At 41.6% G+C, this 24323-nt stretch overlaps 1 protein-coding gene across 2 annotated transcripts in view; it reads right to left on the bottom strand.

Moving 5' to 3' along the window:
* The window catches only part of SPOP (speckle type BTB/POZ protein), a 67069-nt gene that overhangs the window by 7304 nt on the left and 35442 nt on the right, over positions 1-24323 (bottom strand). The window contains exons 1-7 of one of the 2 annotated variants that reach the window (XM_047081067.1): positions 12786-12878; positions 12404-12489; positions 11998-12119; positions 9919-10070; positions 9661-9788; positions 3145-3322; positions 66-121 (exon numbers count right to left, since the gene is read on the bottom strand). In XM_047081067.1, the coding sequence (XP_046937023.1) occupies positions 66-121; positions 3145-3322; positions 9661-9788; positions 9919-10070; positions 11998-12095 (612 nt within the window). In that variant the 5' untranslated portion in view covers positions 12096-12119; positions 12404-12489; positions 12786-12878. Of the gene's footprint in view, positions 1-65; positions 122-3144; positions 3323-9660; positions 9789-9918; positions 10071-11997; positions 12120-12403; positions 12490-12785; positions 12931-24323 lie in introns of those variants that run through there. The other variant, XM_047081066.1, reaches the window with a different exon arrangement.

The following is a 24323-nucleotide window of genomic DNA, read 5'->3' as shown; positions in this document are numbered from 1 at the left end:
AAATTAGGAAATCATCTGGATCTAGCCACCTAGCTACAAAGACATATCTTCATTCCGTCACATACCTTTTTGCTCTCCTCCATTTCATGTTCAAACATGGCACTAAAAACTGGAGAACGAGCTACAAAGTGAAAGGGGAACAGAGACAGATAAGGTTATCACACTGAAACCTCTTGGTTCTTCTGTTATGAAGAGACCACTCTGTTTCCTGTCCCATTGCTATAGGAAAGGGTCTTAGCCTCAAATTGTATCAGAATAATAAAACTCCTTTCTTCTTCTATTATACCAATAAGCAAGTAATAATACATAAGGGGGAAAAAAGAAACCAATACTTTCTTCTCTTTTTCTTTTTTAAATGTTTATTTGAGAGAGAGAGAAAGAGAGAGTGCACGATCACATGCACGCATGCAGAAGGGGCAGAGAGAGAGAATCCCAAGCAAGTCTCACACTATCAGCGCAGAGCCTTACATAGGACTTGGTCACACGAACTGTGAGATCATGAACTGAGCCGAATGCTCAACCAACTGAGCCACCCAGACACTCTTTTTTTTTTTTTTGCTTTTTAAAGATGTTATTTTTTAACTAATTGCTACACCCAACATGGGGCTTGAACTCACAACACTGAGATCAAGAGTTATATGCTCTACTGACTGAGCCAACCGAGTGTCCTGAAATGACTTGCAAAATAATTTCTCATTAGCTCCATTCCAAGCACTCATTTGAAGCAAATGACCTATGCTGGATGACAACGATCTCCTCTGGGTAGACGTGGGGGTTCAAATGGAAGATCCTTCATGTTTTAATACCCGGATTTTTGCCTGAAACCATGACACCGACTTTCTCCAGTTCCAGGGATCACGCGGCAAGGAGGTCAAGAACAGGGCTCGAAGGCATCCATTAACTAGAAGAAGTGCATGCTTGTTGATGGCAGGTTGTCTGTTCCTTCAAGCCATGCACTCACATTAGAGATGATAATGCCCCAAAGAGGCAAAAACAATCTTACAACCACTTGTGGCCCTTCAAAACTCAACCCTTCCTGACAAAATCTTAATCTTTGGTATTTACTGTCTCCCATTAGGAATAATTTGTTTTTCTTTTCCCCTTGGAGGACTGGGGATAATGAAAAAAGGTGAGAAACGGTGTTCGAGGCCATGCCCACTGTAGTCTAATGAACGTGGACAAACAAGTCCACTTAATTTCAACCATGAAAGTGATAAAAGGCCTAAGAAACTCAAATTTTATCACGTTGCCCAATAAATCAGAGGTTTTGGCGAAAGCTGAGACTACCAATCTCCACCTGAGAGGAGGACCAGACGGAATATGTAGTAGAACTCTGAGCTAACAGGTTACTTGAACGCTGGCCTACAGTTTCTGTCCACAAGAACTAATTTTGGATCTGTCATTTTCTAACCACATTATCTTGGGCAAACCACTCAACTCTCTGAGACTCAATATTTTAGTCTATTCCAAAGAGATATTTGTTCTCATTGCTTTTATTTCAGAAGGCTCATCAACTGTAAGGTACTAAAATACTTCACAGAAGTTGAAGATTAAAGGGTTGGTGCTTTTAGTAAAAAGGGAAGGGTACGAGCAGCAACAGGCTTAGAGGGTCTTCGGTGGCTAGACAGAAACTGAGGCTATGCGAATAAATAAAATCACTTGGGGGGAAATAAGTAGAGGAAAAGAGAACTGAGGCGGACCCTTAGGGACACCAGTGTTGACAGGGATGCGTGAAGAAGAGGGAGGCCACATATCAGAAGTAGCCAGAGCACCAGGAGGAAAAACCAGGAGAAAGGAATCAAGTACTATATGAACTAAGGAATCCCTCAGATTTAGGAACTAGCAGGTCACAGAACTTTAGAAAACTGCTTTCGTGGCATGGAGGTGAACTGAGGATAAGTGGGAGGAAAGAAGTTGAGACAGTAAATGTGCTAACTCAAGAAGCTCAGCTCTATTTAAAGAGAGAGAGAGAGAGAGAATAAATGAATGAATAACTAGAAGGAGAAGCCCGAGCCTGTCTGCTTCCAGGCTGGGGGTAAACAGGCAATTGGAGAAAGAGAGACCCAGCAAGGGTATGACTGGCAGAGTGAGGCTTCTGAGAAGGCGGCCTGTGATATGAAACAGAAGTTGAAAAGATAGGCTGCTTTGGCCATAAGGAAGAACACCCCCCCACGGAGAGCGCAGGGAGAAGGCAGGTAAGGCGACAGACAAGAGCGGAGGAAGAAGGGCCTCAATATTCTCTCAGCAGCGGCAGCAGCGGCAGCGGCAAGCATCTCTTTTAGGAGCTGGAGATCGAAGGAGACCAGTAAACAGTCTGAAGTATCTATTGTTATGAAAAAGAAAGGGAGCGGTGTATCTGCAGAAGAGCTCCTGACGGTGCCAAGAGCCTAGCCGAGCGTGGAGACGCTAACCTAAGAGTTAATGACTTCCTTTGGCAATACATGGTAACACCTAGTTGCGAGCAGGAACAGGAAGACGGCTGGATTGAGCCAGACTGAGGTTTTGCCAGGTGTGTGTTTTAGAATGATACTGCTGAGAGTCTTGGTAAGAAATTTGCTGCCTGAAAGTTCACGTGACTTCCTCTTATGGCTTATGGTCTGAACAGAAGTTTGTGGCTGACTGCTATGCCTTCGTGGGAGGTGAAGTCAGTGCTGCCTTATCAGGGGCCGTTCTGTGTCAGTCTTTCTGGTCTTAAGGACCAAGGGCCTCTTATGAGAGCAAGACCTGATCTTCCAAGTCATTCTCATTCTCCTATAGCATAGTCTGTACTGCAGGGAGGGCTAACACTCCAGGGCTGGGGGACTTAGCCAGACAGTGGTTTGGTCCTGGGTCCAGAATCTTCTCCATTACGTCCTAAGTCCCTATCTAGGGGCTAACACCTGCTCTTTACCGGCGTTTTGACATCTACCCTCTAGGTACAAAGGCATTCAATACACATCATCATCCACTGCTCGACAGTGGTGACCTAATATGGACAGTAGTCTTCTGGGTTATGACAACTCACGTCCCCACCATAAAAAAATACATCTAGTTGCAGTTTTTCTGTACCAGTTCGAAAAAGTGATGTTATTCAAAAGGTGATTATGCAGCCACGGTTTTTCTTTGTTTCACCAAAACTAAAGCTTCCCATGAATAAATACCAACCTGCCAAGATAGCTTTGTGAGCCTGGAACTCCTGGCCAGCAACGCACAGACAGCAGTCTGTGAACCGGGAGTTCTCCCACAGTCCTCCCAGCTCATCGGCCAGCCGGCACTCAGGGACCTTCACCATATTCATAGTGTTCTGGCCAGAAATGTTGACGGAATCTTGCACCACACTCACCTGTGAAAGACAAGGAAATCTAGTCCAAAGGTTCTGTTACCAGGAATTTTCTTCCCAGCAGGAAGAGAGATGACTTTTACCTCGATGCTGTAGTACATTCAGATACAAACGTTAGTCATGTTCTCTTGAAACCACCTCCACAAATGAAGGCTTTATCCTGTGGATCAAGTAATTTCCAATCTGCCGTGATCATACTTACTCTACACCATCCTAAGACGAGAAGCACAAAGCCCCACAAATCTCCTTCTCCTCCAACTGCTAATAAGCTCCACCTCCCCTGCCCTGAAAACCTGGGCAAAGCCACAGGGCGGCGGGGGGAAGGAGACACGGGGGAACGGGGACACTGACCTAAACACGTATTAAACCTCAAGTATTTACCTTATTCTGCCTTAAGCAAAAGGTCAAATACAAAGAACTCCTACAGAAACTACCACTTAAAACTCTCTAGAAGCAAGAATCTGATAAGCCTGAAAGCACTTTATTTTAATGAGGTCTGGACCACGAAAATAAAATGCAGCCTCTATTGGGCCTGGTAAATAATTGGCGCTTCCTCATAGAGGTTAGTCTAATAAACAGAACTGGGCTTGGGAAGGTCTTCCCCAGCAGTGATAGCTGGGTGGGTAGCCCACACCATTTACACGCTTTTACTCGGTCCTTTGTGACGATGACATACAAGATGGCTGGCTCCAGCTAGACATGCACTTACTGCTCTGGAACAGAATGAGGACCACAGATTGACGGAGGGATCCAACCTGCCACGACGACTTCAACAGCAGCGTGCTTTAACTAGCTGAATGAACTGTTCAGCCTAGATAAAAGCCCAAGTAACTTCCAAATGGGTCAGTGAAACTCAGATAAATCTGTTAGGATACCAAGTACAAGGATCTATACATCATACAGCATCCCAAAATAAACGGAAGCTACCAAACTGAAGGTAAGACCGAGCAGATCCGTCTTCTGCCTAACAACCACTGCTATGCCTCATCTCCATCGTATGGGGTTAGGAATGTTAATATAAAGCTGAATTCACAAACCTTGAGGATCGGCTCCTCACCCTTGCTACTGCTATGAGTTAGATGAGAAAGACAGCTCAAGGAACATCCTAAATGACCCAAGTTTCTCTCACCCTTCAAGATGCAAGTTACCCCTTAAATGCAGTCACAAACCCAGAGGTAAAATGAACGCCCCATCCAGGTGACCCGTAGTCTCTTTTGCACAGGAGTGAGATATTTACTATCAGCTCAAGAAATTTAGTCATTTGTTTAAAACTAGCCATTGTGATCTCCAGCAATGAAGCAGCCAAGTTAATCAATTATGAATGTACTTAACGTTTGTAGCACATTTATCAGAGCCAGATTATAACGTTATTTTAATAGCTCAGGACCCAGCACAAACTACCCCACAGAGATTCTCTCTTGCCCTAAGACCTCTAGTTTGGTCTAGCCACTTTCTCATACTAACACCAAAAGTAGAAGTTTCCTGTTTCCCGTCATAGCCTGGAAATATGGATTAAAAAAAAAAAAAAAGAAAAGAAAAGAAAGGAAAAGACCAATTAAATCCGACTTCCTCATTGGGAAAGGCTGGAACGTCTTGGGATGGTCAATGAAGGGAACGGAGAACGCTTCTGGCAGTGGGTTCCTAAGCTTAAATTAAACCAGGTTGACAGGAGCCCAGAGTCATTCACACTTGATGGCGATTTACTAGACTGGGTAAAATGAATTGGCTAGAGCTAAGCTGAATTCCGAGCTACGGTTACCGGCGGACCCTCTGCTGGTTGGATGTGCGCTTGGTAATGAGGGAGGCCCAAAGACTATGACTTGTCTCGCTGGGGCCATTCCTCTCTCCAGACACAGACAGGAACACAGCAGGAAGGAGAATGTACCTTTACTGTCTGAGCCAGACTTGTGCTGTAGATATATGGATGCCTGGAGTCTCCAGAGCTCTGAATGTCTGGCACCTCTCACCAACATTAAATACGCTTAATTAAAAATAAATTTTAAATGGCATTCACAAATGAGTCTTCAGAGTCCAAACTTTCAACTCAGGAAGGGATTGTTTTCCTCTGCAAACGATGATGCTAAAATGAGACCATTTTGAGAAAAACTAAAGATTTTTTTTTTGTTAATCCCTGTGAAGTCGACTATGGAGACTCATTCAGAATTGCAGCTGTGAAGATGACGTGACGGTGACATTTATGTCGTCTTAGAAATGACTGCATGAAAATGTCTCAGGAAGGCTGTATACCTCTCTATGTTTCAAGTTGTAAACGGGCCTCACTTTTAAAGTCGATTCCTCTTCTTAGAGAAGAAAATTCCATAAAAGACTAAAGGCTGTGCCAATTCTTGTACATTTTATCTAAACATAAAAAGTCAAGGTGAGACCAATGGAAATGTATTTTGAAGCTTCTATATAATGATAACAACCAAGGAAACAATAGGCTGCCGCACAGAGATGGTCTGTAGCAGCAGCATTACTTCTAATCAAAAGACCGGCAACAATCTAGACATGCGCCAAGAAGAGCACGAATAAATAAACTGTTGCATATTTGTTCACACAGCACACTACTACAGAGCACTAAAAATGAAAGAACCCTACTTATACCCGCCACATAAAGACATTTTAGACACACGATGCGAAGAAAGCAACGTGACCTACGTGACCTGCGTACGTTCTGACACCATTTTTATCAAGGGCACAAACAAGCAAACCTGAACAGGTCGCTGTTCAGGCACACAAATGAACAAGGGGATGATACTCTACAATCTGAAACAGATCATCCTCTGAGTGGGGATGAGGCCCAGGGGAGAGGGGAGAAGCACACAGGCCAGTTCCGAGTTACTGGTGACGCTGTTGGGTCGGGTATTAGGTTTACAACATTATGTTTATAACCTGTAATGACGTTACATGTTAAATCATTTCCGTAGGTCAAGAGCACTCAATATTGGCGTTATCATACAGTTCAACCAATATCTCCAGACCATCCACTAATAAGATGATAAAAAAGAAAAACAGACCCACATAATTTAAAATTTGGTCAAAATACATATTCCCGGGCCATGAGAGGATATTCTATGTTTGAGAAGGAAAGTGCTATTTTAAGACTCCACTAGGGTCTAGATAGTTCATATTTGGTATTTCATTCATATGGTGTTTCACATTTCAACTTTAATTGCAATACTACAGACAGACACCGGAATCTTCTACCTGTCAGAGGCACACACAGTGAGAGAGGGATATATGCATTTTTATGGTTTATAGCTATCCGTTTTCAATATAAACAGAGAGAAGAATCAATAGAAGCTGAAATGCTTCATGGAGATTTTACTGTGAACCAAATTATTAAAGGGAAAATTAAAAGTGTACAGCCTCCACGAGTCTTTCATCACCAAAGTAGACTGTCTCTGTTAAGAAAACGTGGTAGAGCCCACGCTTCCTCGGCCGAACGGCATTCGGCTCCGCGTGGCACCGCGTGGCGGACGAGAGGGGTGAACGTGCAGCTGCCACGGCCCGACACTAATTTGCTGTACAAGGTTAGGAAAAATTACCTGACCTCCCTAGGCACTGCTTCTCCCCCCAGTAACGTGAAATGAAGGTAAGAGAACTAATCCGGCTCCGAGGATTGTGATGAGAGACAATTCAGGGAATGCTTTGAAAATGCTTCCAAATGCGTTAACTAAGCCATAGCGACTTGCAAGAATCGTCCCATTTCCTAATAGACAAGAACGTCACTGAGAGGTGAACCCAGTGTGGCGCATTATAAACGAGACTGCTCGTTCAGCGATCTAGTTTCATTATAAATGTTCATTAACCACTGAAATAAAGCCCAAAGACAAACGTGATTCTCAGCCTTTCACCTCAGGATTCCCTCGTGTGGCCTCTAGGAACAGCCAAAAGAATCCACGGAACAGCCGTACTTTTGTTACCAAGATGCAATAAGCTCCTTTATAAATAATCCACTGACCGATAGGAGGGAAGTACCCAGGCCAAAGGCTGAGTGACGAACAGAGCGGTGGAAGACTCATAACCTAAATCTGTATGTGGACATCGACTGCATACAAGCCTCTGAATAATAAAAAAATACTAACTAAACCAATGATACATAAAATAAAAATATGAACCAAATACCGGTTTATAAATAATCCACTGACAAAAGGGAGCGACAGGTCAAAAGGATAGAGTGTGCAGCAAAGAATGATGTAGCTTTGAAAAGCACTAAGAACTCAGATGAGCTGCAGACATTTTTAAAACCCACACATCCAACACACCCCCCCACGCAACCGTCTTGCAATGCTGAATGCTACTAAGTCCGCGGAGAGCCTGGGAACAGAAACGAGTCTCACTAGGCACAAGCCCAAGTATGAGAAGCAACACTCAGCACCTGTGGCCAACAGAGAAGTGTGAGCGGAACAGATGGCACACCTGGTTCGATGGGAAGAAACCGATGGCATCAGCAGAACTCAGCAGACGTTTCCCTGTTCAACATCTCCTCATTTCCAAAGTGTCATCTCACTTCCCTTCGAAGTCAGTAAGACAAATCTAAACTTAACCACAGGATTTCTCCTGAGAATTTCATTTGGGGAAGTGAAGGGAGAGAATTTCATATGGGGAAGCAAAGCCTTGGACTTAACCACAGGGTAAGAGACTGCCAAGTGAGGGCAGGCCAATTGGTTTCCAAATCGAGAATGGCGATACAGGGGTTGGAGTAGCTGGAAGGGATTTGGGGGGATGGGCTGGAAGGGGGAGCAAAGCAGAAGAGGCTGGACCGACTGTGGACTGGAAAATGTGGCAATAAAGGTTGAGGCTTTGCCTAGAACACCAGAGGCGATATTTAGAGATTTCTCTTCTTTCAGAGAACAGTTCAAAGACTGGCTTTCGTTTCCAAAAGAAAATAGAATTTTCCACTATTTTAAAATCTTTCTGAAATATAGGTCTCTAAGAGAGGTAAGACTAAATTGATGGTCTTAACGTTTCATAACATCAAAGCTCATACAAAACCACCTAATTGTTCTCATTTTTTCACCAGGGCAACTGAGCACGATCTGTAAATAATAGGACTTACACAGAATACAAATTTCAAGTTCACAGACAAAAACAACTGCAACATTTTATGTATTTACAGAGAGGCCGTCACTCTAGTATTTCCTTCTTTTACTTAGCAATGAGAAAGGAGAGGAGGTAGCTATTATGCGACTATTTATGTATTTAGTGCAGTCCTTTAATAAACTATGTGTCCAAAGTTTTCTAATCCCCAGCAACTACTCTGCAGAAACACTCCGCGAGCTGTGACCGTGGAGAGAAGCTGGCGACTGCTGGCCTGGCCTCTTCCACAAAAGGGCAGGATTCCGAAGGGACACCCTGCCCCACTGCGCAGGTGGTGATAAGCCTTTGGACCTGTCGTTAACTCATGGTGTGAACCTACCATTATGACAGAGCACACTGGCAGTCGGGGAACTTGCCTGCACCCTCCCCGTGAAAACACAGTGGTCACTCTCAAGTGGTGCTGCTCAGCAAGTGGTTCTTGACCATACAACGCATAGGGAACACAAAGATCCCATCCGACTGGAGGCTTCATTCGTTTGTGACTCTGAGTTTGTGAGGACCTTAAATACACTGATAATGGCATGAAATGACTGACTAGTATATGCTTATTAAAGAAACCACTTTCTACCTCACTCTCACTTTGGGATTTTTACTTCAAGGCTTCTCCTGTAAACCCAGAAAGGCTCCTGGGTCACTGGTGAGAGAAGGACCCTCCTGGCTGACTACACGGAACTCGCCTAGCCAACCACGAGTTAGAGAGCTATACCTACCCTTCACCCTGGAAAAAATGGTTCTCACCTTCCTAATTTCACAACCACTCCAGCAAGACAAAGTGATATACCCAACTCCTGGCAAGAGTCATCCAGTAGAGCAGAAAAGGAAAGTGACTTGGAGTCAAACACAAGTAGCCTTCCCACTTGAGAAGTCGGAAAGGGTAACGGGACAAGTATATATATTGAGTTGCTGGCCCTTCTCCTCGGCTTGCAGCACCGGCCCTTCCAAATTCTATCTGCAAACACCCGCAATGAAAAAGCCAGAATCCTGACCCAAGCAAGTCAAAAATCACTCCTACCAAGATGGTGCACCATCTTTGTTTTTAAGAACGGCAACGAGCAGAAAGCTGAGGTGCCCAACAAGCCCGAAATCACAACAGTTTCAATCACAGAAGTAACACTTGGGTTGCGCCACACCACTTGGGGATTTTTCTCACTCTCCATCCCCGAAACAACATAATGAAGCCTACCGATTCCCAGCAGGTCTGGGAATTGCTTGTCTCACCGTGGGGTAAAAGGACTCACCTCACAGAAAAGGGTAAGCTTGTCATCAGGGAGAAGCCCGTTGGCCTCATCCAAGAGAAAATCTCTACGGATGAATTTTTTGAATCCCCAGTCTTTGCCTTGCACAAACCTATATGCCCGTTGACTCTCTGGAGTAGGAAAAAAAAAAAAAAAGTCATATTTAGGGTTACTCAGAACACAGATCAAATCTACAATTTGTCTGTGTATGAAGTTGCTTGATGTGAAAATAAAGAGTTGCATGAAGAGCAGAACATTTACCCATAGCTTTGGTTTCTTCTCCCTTGGCATTCAGGATGGAGAATTTGAATTTTGCCCGAACTTCACTCTTTGGACAGCTGACCAGTAACAGGTAAAGTGACAGGTAATCTTTGCTTTCTTCATCTAGCCCTTTTGGGTTTACTCGCAAACACCTGCCCAAAACAGACAGGGAAAAAAATATAGGTCAAAAGCATCCATGTTTGTAGGTTTTGTGACGTGACAGGAGATACAAAACATCTATTTCTTGAGAGAAGAAGATGTTAAGAGAACCAATCCAGGCCCCATAGCGGGGGATTCTGATTCAGCAGAAGACTACTTTGGGAACCACTGTTTGGGAGCAACCTGAGTCACCTTCTAAGGAGTAAACAATAAAAATAGAAGGGCATTCTAGAATCTGACACCACATCCCTTACATCTCTGCCTCTTTCCTCATGATCTCCCAAATCACTCTTTTCTCCCCTGAAAACATTTGAAAATCGAGCCTACTTCCACTCTGTTCTAATCCTCAGTCTCAGGAAAGGCTGCCCCTTCTTTGGTCAGGACTATAGTGAAGCCATGAAAAACACAACGTTGTTGAGCCCTTTAATATCACCTTTGGAGAGAAAAAGTATTGCAAAGAAATGTGTGAACAGCACATAATCTTTTAAGGACATTTTATCAATCTGGCAATAATATTCTAAGACTGAAATAAAGAAGGCAGTATGGAGGAAGCACAGACAAAAGCAAACTCCCATTCCACAGGATAGAGTTCCAAGCTAGGCTTCCAAAGAGAGTCAGAGATGACAATCTGTTGCCACTGAATCAAAACAAATTTCAGACAGAATTTAATAGGTTCGACTGAGTTAAGTTGTAAATGTCATTAGTTGATCTGCATGTGGTTCACACTGCTCCTACCACATACAATCCACAGGCCAGATGTATCCTTAGGCCCTGCCAGTGTTATGGCACCTCTCTCAAACAGGTGGCCCGATGCAGTGCCTCTCTAGGGTGTGCAAATGCCGTATACATCACTGTATGTTGTGCTCAAGATGCAAATTTCAACACAATGCCTAAGAATAAAGCGTTCTCTCAGTATCACCTAGTAATACACTGCTTAATGTACACAGCCGACAAACAATGCATGGACGGAGAGTTGTTTAACTCTTCGCTGGGTTATCAGAGATCAAAACTGGTGGCTCACACACGTGTTCCGGTCTTTGCAGCGAGCATATGGTTGTATCCTTAGCTGCCGGCTCCTCAAGGGGACATGTGATTTGGATGGGGCTGACCTCCACACTCCGATCACATTCCTCTTGCCACAAAGATTAATTGAGGCAACACAAACCTAAACCAGTCAGTGGATGTCTGACGTACGCTTGGCCACACAGTTAATTCAAAGCAAGTTCAAAGACTTTTGTCGAATGGCAGGTGTTACACCTGTGGCCACTGCCACTCATCCTTCAGCCACAAGGGTGAAGCCAGACTTCAGATGTTCAATAGCGTGGACAGCAGAGAGAGATGGGGTCCTTAAACTCACCGCTGGGCTGCTGGGTCCAACTACCTTCCAAACCATCCTACACCCTGGACATTCTGATTGCCTTAGTAAATATATCTCCTTTATTGTTAAAAGCAGGCAATTTAAAACTTGAGATTTTTTTGCGCTAACATCTGAATTTCTTGCTTTTCTCGAATCAGAAAATATGTCAACGGTTGGCCCTTACTCCCACATAGCTACAGACAGCTGGAGCTGAGCGGCCACCACCCCTTTCAGAAGGACGCTCACTCATCTGCCAAGGGGTCAACACTCGTACCATATCGTGTATGAGTATCATTTACAACACTGGCCCTCCTTACTCATTTATATTACCCTACAGCCATTTGAGTTTGCTGGTCCCTGACACAGTCATTGAACTAATTCAACAAATGTACAGTGAATACCTATCATGGGCCCGGCACTGTTCTAGGCGCCGGAGAACACGTTAGGAACAAAACAAAGTCTCCACCTTCAAGGATCTTACATCCTAGCTAGGCTGTGTCGTAAAACCAAGAAAATGGGCAACTTTCAGAAAAATTTTTATAGCTAGATATGTTCTTCCTCACCATTTCAGTTTATCATTGGCTCCTGATGAAAAGGTTGAACTTTTAATGACTTCACCCATTTCCTCCCGGCAAAAGCTAAAGTTATTGATGGTCCACATGTAGGAGAATTTCACTACCTTGATCTGTTGACAGAAAACCAAGAAGCGATTAAATAGGAAGGAGGCAACCTAAAACACAGGCTGAAGATCAAATAATCATTTCCCCTCCCTCCCTCTGCATGATTCCCATAGGAAGATAGCCCTGTCTGGCCAGCATGGAGGCTCAGCTTTTTCTGTCCCTCACCCACATCTTAAGAAATCTCACAGTGACCAACTGCTTTCATGACATTTCTCCACTTCTGAGAAACACTGGGTGGAAAGTGAGAAAAACATGGACAGGGGTGGGAAAGCAGATAATAAAGCCGTACCTAAAATGAGCCTTTGCTCAGAGCAGCGTTTGACAATTGAGATGTTGATGCCACTGCCTGGGGTTGCAAATCTCAAACCTGGTTTCCTGTGAGTTGCCCAAAGAGGAACACATTTCCATCAAGGTGGATAGAAGTGGATCTAGTTTCAAAGATTCCCCCCCACCCCTCTTTCAAGCTCCAGTGAAAAACACTGGCCTAGGACATGGAGATTCCATGAGGAAAACCAAGGAATGGAAAGCTGACAAGTACTTTTTCTATCTGCTATTTGACAGTTATGTCCTAGAGAAAGCAGGAAACCCAGTGAAGAAAAGAAACCTTATTCTTTTCATGCACCAAAATCCTCCCAAGGTACAAGATTTACAGAGTGAAAACATGAACCTACCTGTGTGTAGCACCAGCTTTCAGCTACGGGGCCACTCGACATTTCTGCCGGAGGTGGAGGACTTGGAACCCTTGACATCGCCAGTTTGAAGGTTAAACGAGATCTCCAAAGTCAGGGGACAAAGATTTCTGTTACTCTCTTCACCCTGGTTGACCCAAGAAGCATGAGGATTTTATTAGATTAATGGCATACTCTCCTATTTCCGTTTGACCTTGCAGACTGGAAACTTTGTCTCCTGCCTGGAATGCTCTACCTTATCATTCACATGGCTCCTTGGCATTCAATGCTAACCTCAGAGAAGATCACCTAATCTCAAGCAGCCTACTAGTCACGATTCTGTCACTCTATTGTAATCTTCTGCCCGATCCCTAATATTATCTTACAAATGAATTTACTCAAAGGGCACAGAAAATACATTCATGAAAAGGCAGCCAAAGAGCAGCCAGCACAGTGACCACCACATACAACTTTGCCACTGGCTCCTTCCCCAGAGGGCAAAAATACCGCATTCCTAAAAGACAATGACCTTGTTACCACTCTAACTACTACCGCACCTTCTACAGTTCAGTGCAAACTTATTAAGGGTAGTCTTCCGTTCTTCACCTCATTGCTAGCTGCTCTCTCAAAGGGCAACATTTACTTTCTTGGATGTGTTCCTTTCTCTGCAGCAGTAGAGAGCTCACATACATACTCCGTCGGTACCCAATTTTCCAAATTCTTCTCCTTGCTGTTTTCTGACCATTCCTCAATCTTTCTTATTAGATTCTCTTTCTCCAGTGCTATTCCCATGGCTTCATTCTCAAACATTTTCTCAATCTACATTCTCTTTCATTTTATCCATCCCCAGTGTCAAATTTCTGCCTTTATACAAATGATGCCCAAATCTAACTTTGACCCGTCTCCTAAGCCTCAGACCATTTTCAAGTAACTGCTATACATCTCAGGGTGTATACATCACAGGGTGTCCCCGGAGCAAATAAAATCTAAATCAAAATTCTCCCTTTGCAGGGTTTTTCAAAGCACAAAACCATTCGACCACGGGTGAATTTGGTTATTCAATTGTTGAGAGAGAGACAGACAGCATGAGTGGGTAAGAGGCAGAGAGAGGGAGACACAGAACTGGAAGCAGACTCCAGGCTCTGAGCTTTCAGCACAGGGCCCGACATGGGGTTCGAACTCACGGAACGCGAGATCATGACCTGAGCCGAAGTTGGACACTCAACCAACTGAGCCACCCAGGAGCTCCTGTTTTTTAAGTACAATAAACAAAGCCAAAAAACAAACTGAAAAAAAAGAGCTTGTAATGTGTGACAAAAGGATAATTTACGAATTGATATATACATTTTCGACAAAATCCATAAGACAAAAGCCAACGACCCTATATAAAAATATTGTTCACAAAAAAAGGAAATAAAATAGCTCTTAAATAGTTTTACATCTTTCAGACCAGCAAGAAAAAAAATCAACCATATCACATATGGGGATATGGGGACTCTCATACACTGCCACTGAGGCTGTAAATTAGTATGTATATTTTAGATAGGAATTTGCTGTTTGCAATACGTTGAATATACATGCAACCTAAGACTTAGTAATTCTACTTTAACTGTATATGAGCTAGTGGAGGGGTTCTCAAACTTTAGTGTGCAGCAGAATCACCTGCTGGGCCCCATCCCCAGAATTTCTGATTCAGAGGTTTGAACTAGGCCCAAGAATTTGCATTTCTAACAAGTTCCCAAGTGATCCTGATATGCTGGTCCTGGAACCACATTTTAAGAACCACTGCCCTAGAGAAACTCTGCCCGTGGGCAGAAGACGACACAGAGAAGGCTGTTCAGTGTGGCACTGCTTGTAACAGTGAAAAACTAGAACAAACTAAAAATCCATTAGGAGGGAAATAGAAAACTAAATTGGGTTATTTCCATATAATGGAAAACCATATTTCAGGATTTAAAATTAATGAACTAGATCTGCAGCACCACGGAGATGAGATCAAACACAACGCTAATGAAAAAAAAAAAGCAAGTTTTGGAATGGCATGTGCAGTACCTTATTTATGCAAATTTAAGATTTATATATTATTTACAGATATATACATTCAGTAGAAGTTAAAAAACCAAAAAGGAAAAAACAGTGACAAGCTATCCATCGGATTCGCGATGGGAAAGCAGGAGAGAAGAATGAGGCCGGGACAAGGACAGAAGGCAGCTCAAGTTGCTCTCTCTGGTTTCTTCTCAAATGAGGATGATCTCAGGCAAATATGACAATACATATATCTGATGTTTGGGATGACAGCCACTTGAGTCTATACCATTCTTCCTACTGTTCTGCTTCATTTTTTTAAATATACTGTATTGTAAGAATACTATACGGATGTACTCCATTATATCAAACACTGGTTTATAATATCGAAGGCAGACATTTCTTCCCTGGACACCTGGCTTATTTTCAGCTATGCACAATGTTGCCCTCTTTGCTTGGCTACTAGGAAGCTCTGAGACAAATGTGTAAGCCATCTCTTGACACTATAGGATCAGATCATATGCTCATCCTGTAATAGCTTTATTATTTTCTTACCACTGTAATTCACTTTGCTATAATTGCCTCAACTGTTTACTCTTTTATATAGAAGTTAACTACTTCTGGAAACTGTCTCAAATCCTTTGTAGAAAGAGGGATAAATGAACAAAGAAATCACTCAACTCATACACATTCACTGGCCACTTAAGTAATATGCATGGATTAATAAGATACAATTGTGGGGCGCCTGGGTGGCTCAGTCAGTTAAGCAACTGACTTCAGCTCAGGTCATGATCTCGCAGTTCATGAGTTTGAGCCCTGCATCGTTGGGCTCTGGGCTGACAGCTCAGAGCCTGGAGCCTGCTCTGAAATCTGTGTGTCCCTCTCTCTCTCTCTCTCTGCCTCTCCCCCATTGATGCTCTGTCTCTGTCTCTCTCTCAAAAATAAATAAACATTAAAAAAAAAAAAAGATACAGCTGCATCCTCAGTAATAACATTGGTATTACCAGAGTCCCCACCGGTTTTAAACACTATCCTACAGCAATTCACAACTAAAGCATCCCATGTAATCACAGATGGAGTTACCAGTTTTATACACATGACATGCTATTTCACATAAGCTAGCAAACTAAGCAATGCAGTGGTATTTTGGCCTCCCTGATTTGTGCAATTCATGATTCCATGATACACTCAAGAATCCAGATGCTACGCTTGATCACCTATGATCAAAGTGGGCTTCCACTGGATGGAAAACATATTCTCAAGAACTGTTGGTCTAGTTCTCGTGATGAGTAAGTGCACCTTAGGCAATTTTACAAATCCCAATTATCATTATTGCCAGTAGGAGCCAGAATGAAATTTAAAAATTCCCACTTAAAACTATCTTTTGGGCAGACTGGCAACAAAGATGTGAATTCTGCATGTTAAGAGCATAAAATTTGGCTCTGGAGATGTGTGGTGCATCTCTACACTGAGGGAATCATGAAATATTAACAAGTTTATTTTGAAGTTTTAAAAAATACTTCACATTTATCCAACAATTAATTTAAGAATTCTCTAAGCCTAAGAAAAAAGACAAGTTTAAAAACCAGTTTATTTTAATAGCTTAGTTGTTACTGAACCATGGTCCATTATTACAACCAGAAAAAAAAAAGTACTACTTTGGTCTTGGCCATTTTTTTTTCTATCTTTTTTGCTTCTCATTTATTTTGTAGCCAAGTTTTTTTTTTTTTTAAATAATATCACCTTTATTCCAATTTTAAAGAAATGTCCAACCCAGCAGCTAGTAAGATCAGCCTTAGACTCTGAGGAGCTCTAACCACACAACCTGCTGAGAGGGAAATTGACTAGGACAGCACCAGTCTAATTAATTTCACTCCTAGCAGGCACTGAGGGCAAAGTGTTCATCAGCAAAGTAGCCTGGTGTTACATGAACTCTCTAGCACTTCATGCCAACTGCTGCAGATGCCCAGCAGAAAAACAATTTGAGAAAAGAGGAGATCTATTTGAGGGTCATGGGTTGAGAACCTTTGTAGGAGACAACCAGCACCAAAATATAGTGTCCCTGGCTTCAAACCAGTTAGGACAAGACCATCCAAGTTCTCTAGTGAAAAATCTCTTTTCCAAAGCTTTGCAAACTTCCCAGTATGCTGACAACTCTGACGCTTAACATATCTACTATATACCATCTATTTTCCTGTTCTTTCTATTAAGTCCTGAACCATGAGGTGACACTTCTGAGTCACACCAAAAAATATACTTTAAAATATTGGGGCATCTGGGTGGCTCAGTCGGTTAAGTGTCTTGACTCTGGATTTCTGCTCAGGTCATGATCTCATGGTTTATGGGATTGAGCCCCACATCAGGCTCTGCACTGACAGCACAGATCCTGCTTGGGATTCTCTCCCTCTCTCTTTCAAAATAAATAAGGTTTTAAAAATCTGTCAACTGTAATACTGCTCAAATTCCAATGAAGGTAGTACCAAGTTAGCAACCAACAGCAATCACCAACAGACTGCATCTTAGCAAGTATTAGGAGACCATAAAGTTAATCATTTTTGACAAGAGATTCAAGTCAATCAATATAGTATGATTTCTGACTAGAACATTAAACAGAAGTAAAAAAAGAAAATGTATTAATGCTGTCATGATGCACAAAGCTTTCAATCGAACGTACATAGTGCATTTCTTCTCTGTCTTCTTTTACACTTACAAACACTTCTGTTGCTGTCAGTAGACTTGAAGCTCTTTAAAAGGAACCTGCAACTCTTTTTTGTGTCCCCTTATCACCTAGCACAGCCTGCCTAAAACAAGACATTCAGCAAAAATACTTTGATGACTGAAACATTTATCCAGTTGCATTCAAGTTCATTAACTTTTCTGCTTGTTTCTCTCACATATCTCTAAAAGAGCCCTTTGAACAGTGCTGAGTATATTAGGTTTGCAATGTAATGAGAATCATTAATTTGTTCTTTTGGATGAGTTACACACAAAGCCAAAAACTCCTAGCCTGGCACTCTCAAGTATCAGTCCCGGTAAAAGTAAGGTTCTCATCCATTATCAAGTATATCTTCGCTCTACAAGGGGGAGAGAGACTGGATATAATTTCCTTCATTTTAAAAACAGGTTATCAGTAATCTGAACTAAACTCGTACATAATCAGGATTCTTTGAGGACAGAAGATGAATTCCCAGTACAATAAAGGGAAATGTCCCAATAGTTTAACCTGCAGTATATGCAGAGCAAGGCTAGAACACTCTCTGAAAAGTGTTGCAAAGAGAGCTTCTGGGGCGCCCGGGTGGCTCAGTTGGTTGAGCATCTGATTCTTGATTTCGGCTCAGGCCATGATCCCAGGGTCGTGGGACTGAGCCTCACATCAGGCTCTGTGCTAAGCGTGGAGCCTGCTTAAGATTCTCTCTCTCCCTCTGCCCTTCTCCCCAGCTCATGCTCTCTCTTTCTAAAAAAAGAAAGAAAAAGAGACAGCTTCTGAGGTTTTTTTAATCTTTCTTTTATTCCACGTAAGCATTCCTCCATCTTCAATCTAATCCAGTCATCCAGCGAATTAAAGAAAATCAGCAACCAACACAGGCATATCACATACATGGTATCTGTAAGTTAGCCATATATCCATCAGTCTTAAAATTATAGGAGTAAGATTGTGGCATAATAGACTGAACCATGAAACTGTTTTATAAGCCAAAAATAGTCAAAACGTCGGCAATTTCATGTGGTTCAACATAACACACAAACATGCACGTGTTAGATGGCTGGGAACATCACTCCTTAAAAGAATGGTTTGTTAGGGACTTTTTAAAAGCCTATCACTTTTTTTTTCTTTTGATTTAAAGCCTTGTACAGTTTCCAAGTAAGAAAAAATCCCAATGTCATAACTATTTTAAACCTGAGAGACGCTGCCTTCTCCAAAACAGAAGATGCCAAAAAGATTGTAGACCAAAAAAACCCCCAAAAAAACAAAACAAAAAAACGATCACACACACACACACACACTACCAGCAAAAAAAAAAAAAAAAAAAAAAAAATCCACAAAACTACAGGAAGACTTGGATATATTCATTTTTTTGAGAAACTGATGTGATCTCAAGGTAATGTTTATATTTCTTGTTACGGAGTCCTCGATAATATACAGCCTGTGAGGTAACAACTTTTTTTCTCATTACTCTAAGGATAGATTATTACAGGTCATACTGACTTCCTCTGTTGCAAGGTTTGAATGACTTTTGAAAATTTGTCATATGTAAACTTACTGCAATTCAATCTAGTCTAACAAAATACTAAATGCACCTTTTATTAAATTTAGAGATGCTTCTTAAAATGAAACTAAGGACAATCAAGAGAGGCCTCAGTAAACAAAGGAAAGACCGGGGTTTCTCTTATATCCCTTATCAGGTTCATGCTTTATAAAACGTACAAGGCAAAAGATGACTGCTTTTGTCTTTATTGAGATATAACAGACATACAAACACTATCTTTGTTTCTTTTCTTTTTTTTTTTTTTTTTTAATTTTTTTTTTTTTTCAACGTTTATTTATTTTTGGGACAGAGAGAGACAGAGCATGAACAGGGGAGGGGCAGAGAGAGAGGGAGACACAGAATCAGAAACAGGCTCCAGGCTCTGAGCCATCAGCCCAGAGCCCGACGCGGGGCTCGAACTCACGGACCGCGAGATCGTGACCTGGCTGAAGTCGGACGCTTAACCGACTGCGCCACCCAGGCGCCCCTCTTTGTTTCTTTTCAAATTCTTTAACAAAAGGATTTAGTATTGAATGAATCTAAAGATCAAGAAGAAAAAGTCAACAGTCTAATGGAAAAATGGGTGAAGAACAACCAATGGTTTATAGAAATGTAAATACCAATGGTTCTGAAATATATGAAAACATGTTCAACTCTCATTCGTAATAGGATAAATGCAAATTAAACCACATACTGATTCACCCAGTGAATTGGCAAAGATCAAAATGTTTGATAACACTTGCTCAGGCTAAGGAGAACATTTCTGATTAGAGTATAAATTGTTATACTTTCTATGAAAAGGAACGTATATCAGAATGGATAAGAAATATACATACCCTTTGATCCAGCAATTTTGCTTCTAGAAATGTACCCTACTACTGATATATTTAACATGATAAATATAAAAGGTTTTATCACTGTGGCATTATTTGTAATCACAGAATGGAAATAGTCTAAAAGTCTATCAACAAGGGCTTGATTAATGAATTATGATACAAATAGACAATATAGTTAATAAACATCTGTTTAAAAAATGGGGAGGTTCTTTCTATTTAAAGAGGCAAAAAATACCTATTTATTTTAACATACACATAATTTCTCTGTAAAACTATACAAGACCCTAGGGACACTGGTTACTTCCAAGGAAGGAAACAGGGATACTTGAATGGGAAGGAGAATTTCCATCATATTTCCCTTTCTGTACTTTTTGAATTTTAAACCATGTGAATATGTTACCTTTTCAAATAAAATTTATAAAGAGAGAGAGAGGAGAGAGGAGACAGAGAGAGAGAGACCCCACAACTGGGGGAAGGGTAGAGAGAGAGGGAGAGAGAAAGAATCCCAAGCAGGCTCTGCACCGTCAGCGTGGGGCCTGATGTTGGGGCTCAATCTCATGACTGGTAAGATCATGACCTGAGCTGAAGTCAAGAGTCGGACCCTTAACTGACTGAGCCAACCAGGCACCCCTAAAACTTAAAAATTTTTAAAGAAATTAGCAGTCTTTCCAGTTAATTTTTCTAGGTTATGAGATGGCTTATAAATCAGACCCTTATGAGAGGTAAGATAGGAATTCTTCAGTGGCTTCCATTGCTATCCAAATAAAATCTACATTCTGTCATGATTGCCAAGATCTCAGTGTATGTCCCTGACCTCATCTAACACTTACCCTTCACAGTCACGGTGCTTTAGTCACTCAGGCCTTTAATTCTACTTAGTGAGCGTATCAGCCTCTTTCCTCAGCTTGGAAAACCTTCTTCCCCCACATCTTTTCATAGCTGCCTCCTTGTCATCTAAGTGTCCTATCAAGTAATATCTTCAGAGAGGCCTTCCCTGACCACCCGATGTGAAGTAGCCCTCACTTCTCGCCTGCTTGTTACATTACCCTACTTTATTTTCATCATTATCACTACCTGAAATGATCTTGTTTTAAGTTCTTCACTAGTCTATTGTCTTCCCTACTGCAAGTTTAGCTCAATCAGAGAACAGCATCCCTCTGTGCCGAAAATGGTATCATAATAGGCACTGAGTAAATATTTGTTCAATGAAATTGTTGTTGATAACTAGACGGCTGTCTTTTGGGATCCTATTTTTCCTTAATGAGCTCTAGTTACAAGGCTAAAGTTTGGGAGTTGTTGAGTGAATAGGAACTACAGGAATCCAGGAACACTTTTAAAACAATAAAACCTTCTCAAAAAGAAAAGTATTGATTCATCTCACCCCAATTTTAAAGAACTCATTCAATATGTCTCAAAACTATACCCTCCTCTGATTAAAAAAAAAAGAAAAGAAAAAGTCCAAGAAAACTTGGGAGAAAACATAAGCCTGTACAGCTAAATGGGGAGTTCCTAGATCCACAAAACAATAGTAACGTAAGCACATTCTCCAGAACAAGTCAATCATGGTTACAGAAAATACCATTATAGCAGCCGCCAGGAACTCAGGCTAGACCTTGAAGAGAACGTTCTTTCAGGTTAAATTGTTATGTAATAAAATCGCAATATATTGATAAAACTGAATCAGATCCTTAACATTTACTTAAGTTTGATCTTAAATTTGCATATCTGACATGAGGTTTGATTCCCTTAAAACGGGCATGTAGAGAAAAGATACTGAACATTAAATATATACACATATAAACATGTACATCTATAAATATAGAGAGACAGAGCTATCTCTGAAACATGTCTAGACACATAACTAAGTTTTTTCTGTGCCAGACTAATTTGTACAACGTATCTTCTGCCATAGCCAAAAATTTATTAAATTAAGAGTTGAATTATTCTTGCAACTATGTATTTAAGAAAAACTCAGAAACAAGTATACTAGTATGTATGCAGGTCAGTACCGTTAAGATTCCCCAGTTTACAGATATCTTAGGCAAGCAGAGACGCTGAAATGATTTTAAGAGTTAGATACACTGTCGTAACATAAAAAGGCTATTTTGCCCTCTCATCCATCTAAGTGTTACAAGATCGAGATTTGCAGAAGTAGCCTGGCTAGTGAGGTTCATCCAGACAAAGCCACGATGAAGATAAACGAACAAGAAGGTACATGAAAGAATCTCAAGTCGCGGAAAGCAGTGGGATAACCAACAGACAGCTCCTACTGATTTCCAAACCTCGGTGTGTGGGGGCTGTTTACAGCCTTATAGCCCTTCTCTACAGGTTATAAATAACTGCAAAGTGTCCTTGTCCCCAAGGAGACCTTAGCAGCCAGCTCAAAGGTTAAAATATGGAATTATTCTCACTTTGGATGAAACTCTTCCACTTGGCAGAAAAAGAGCAAAAAAAAATTTATTGCCGATTTAACTTAAGGGCCAAGGAATTAATCCCTCTTCCTAAAAACTACCAATTGTGTAAGAGTTGTTGATATAGACATGTTAGCATAGTTCACGATCCCCAAACTATATCAGGGCGAATGCAACGCACGCTCTGTTCCAAACACAAAGGTCTGTCCTGGAAAGGGGCAGATGCCACTCACAGCCTTGTAGGACCGCATCCCTTCAGACCTTAAAGAAAGACTTCCTGCATTTTTGTTTTTTTGTTTTTGTTTTTTTCTTTTAATTTAGGTAAAAATGACTACTGAGCTAACTGCATCTACATAGCAACATCTTGCCTCCACTTGGATAGGGATCCAACACAACAAATCACGGCTGCCACAAGCATGTTTCTCAAGGTCTGGGCTAATACCGTCACGTGATGTGCTGCTATTGTTAATTACTGAACCCTTGCTGGGGGTGGGGTGGGGGGACAATCACCACCAATTCCTCCAACTGCTTTAAAAAAAAAAAAAAAAAAGGTGGGCTGCCTGGGTGGCTCAGTCAGTTGAGCGTCCAACTTCAGCTCAGGTCATGAGCTTGCGGTTTGTGGGTTCGAGCCCCGCGTCGGGCTCTGTGCTGACAGCTCAGAGCCTGAAGCCTGCTTCCGATTCTGTCTCCCTCTCTCTCTGCCCCTCCCATGCTCATGGCTCTGTCTCTCTCTCTGTCTCTCGATAAATAAACGTTAAAAAAAAATTAAAAAAAGAAAAAGGCAGATAGGGTTCACCAGATGAAACTTCTCCACACATCACTTTCAAAATCCATCATTTGGGAGAATGGAATGATACGAATCCAAATCAGCAAACAAACCTGATTATAAAAGGACTATTTCACTTCAAAGTGGATCTCAGTTCTAAAGGAAAACACCTTTAGAAATGAAGTTATATAGACAGAACCAAATAATCAGCAGTTTCTCTCTTTTCGCAAATGATATTAATGTGATGATTCCACCGATGGTTTGGGCAAAAACCTCTAGGGCCACAAAGAGCAAATTTAGGAAAGATGAAGATTTTAACACATCCCACGTGTTATCAAAGATTTCTTCTCTAGGTTGAGAAAATTCATTCTAAAACAAGAGCCAGAACAGAATTTAAAAAAAGAAGGAGGAGGAGGAGGAGGAAGAGGGAAAAAACCTTATGGCTAAGAAGATATGTTTATTATGTAATTATATTCCCAAAGCTGTTTCGAGATTTGGGAGGTTCTAGTTTTTCACCCTCTCCCCTCAACTACAAACTATGAAGAACCTTATAAAATTCAATAGTAAACAGATGAAAGGCTTGGCCCTAATACAATTTAAGTGTGTCCAATCTGCAAGGAATTCAAAAACAGAAGACTCGTTTCATGAAACAAACAGGCAGAGGTTGTGTAACCCCACAGAGTCCTCTGGCTATTCTAGAAGCCAAATTCAACACGCAGTTCTCTTTGGCCACCTATACTTTAGTCAAGCCATTTAAAAAGATTTCTTGCTAACATAATTTGGCCACAGAAAGAGTTCACGGAATACATACCAAAGAACGTCCAAACGGGTCGTAGGGTGTACTATTTAGAATATGTTCATTAACTTAGAAGCTGAAAAGGCCTATCCACCCCCAGGGGATTTGGTATACTACAAGGGCAACCAATTCTCTTCAGCACAGCATTAACTACTACTGTCCAGAAGTACAGAATTCAGTATTCTCTGGAGATACTGTTCCTTATGAGAGGCACTTGGACCTCCCTTCGACTATGAAAGAGAGACCGAGCTAAGGGGTTGGGGGTGGGAAGTGGCTGACTTTATTTCCTTTCCTCTGAAATAAAAGGAAAATTATTTCTGGAGGAGGAGGAGGAGGGAAGAGGAAGAGGAAGAGGAAGAGGAAGAGGAAGAGGAAGAGGAAGAGAGACTGAAGTACATTCTTGCTTTAATCTCCTTTAACTGTGGTCTTAAATCTGATGACTGTTCACACGGATCCACGT

The sequence above is a fragment of the Lynx rufus genome, unplaced genomic scaffold, assembly GCF_022079265.1.
Source record: "Lynx rufus isolate CCGP_SWC_20201006 ecotype Redwood Valley unplaced genomic scaffold, mLynRuf1.p SCAF_18, whole genome shotgun sequence".
NCBI lineage: Eukaryota > Metazoa > Chordata > Mammalia > Carnivora > Felidae > Lynx > Lynx rufus.
The sequence above is the reverse complement of the archived record's forward strand: the minus strand, read 5'-3'. Positions and strand labels throughout refer to the sequence as shown.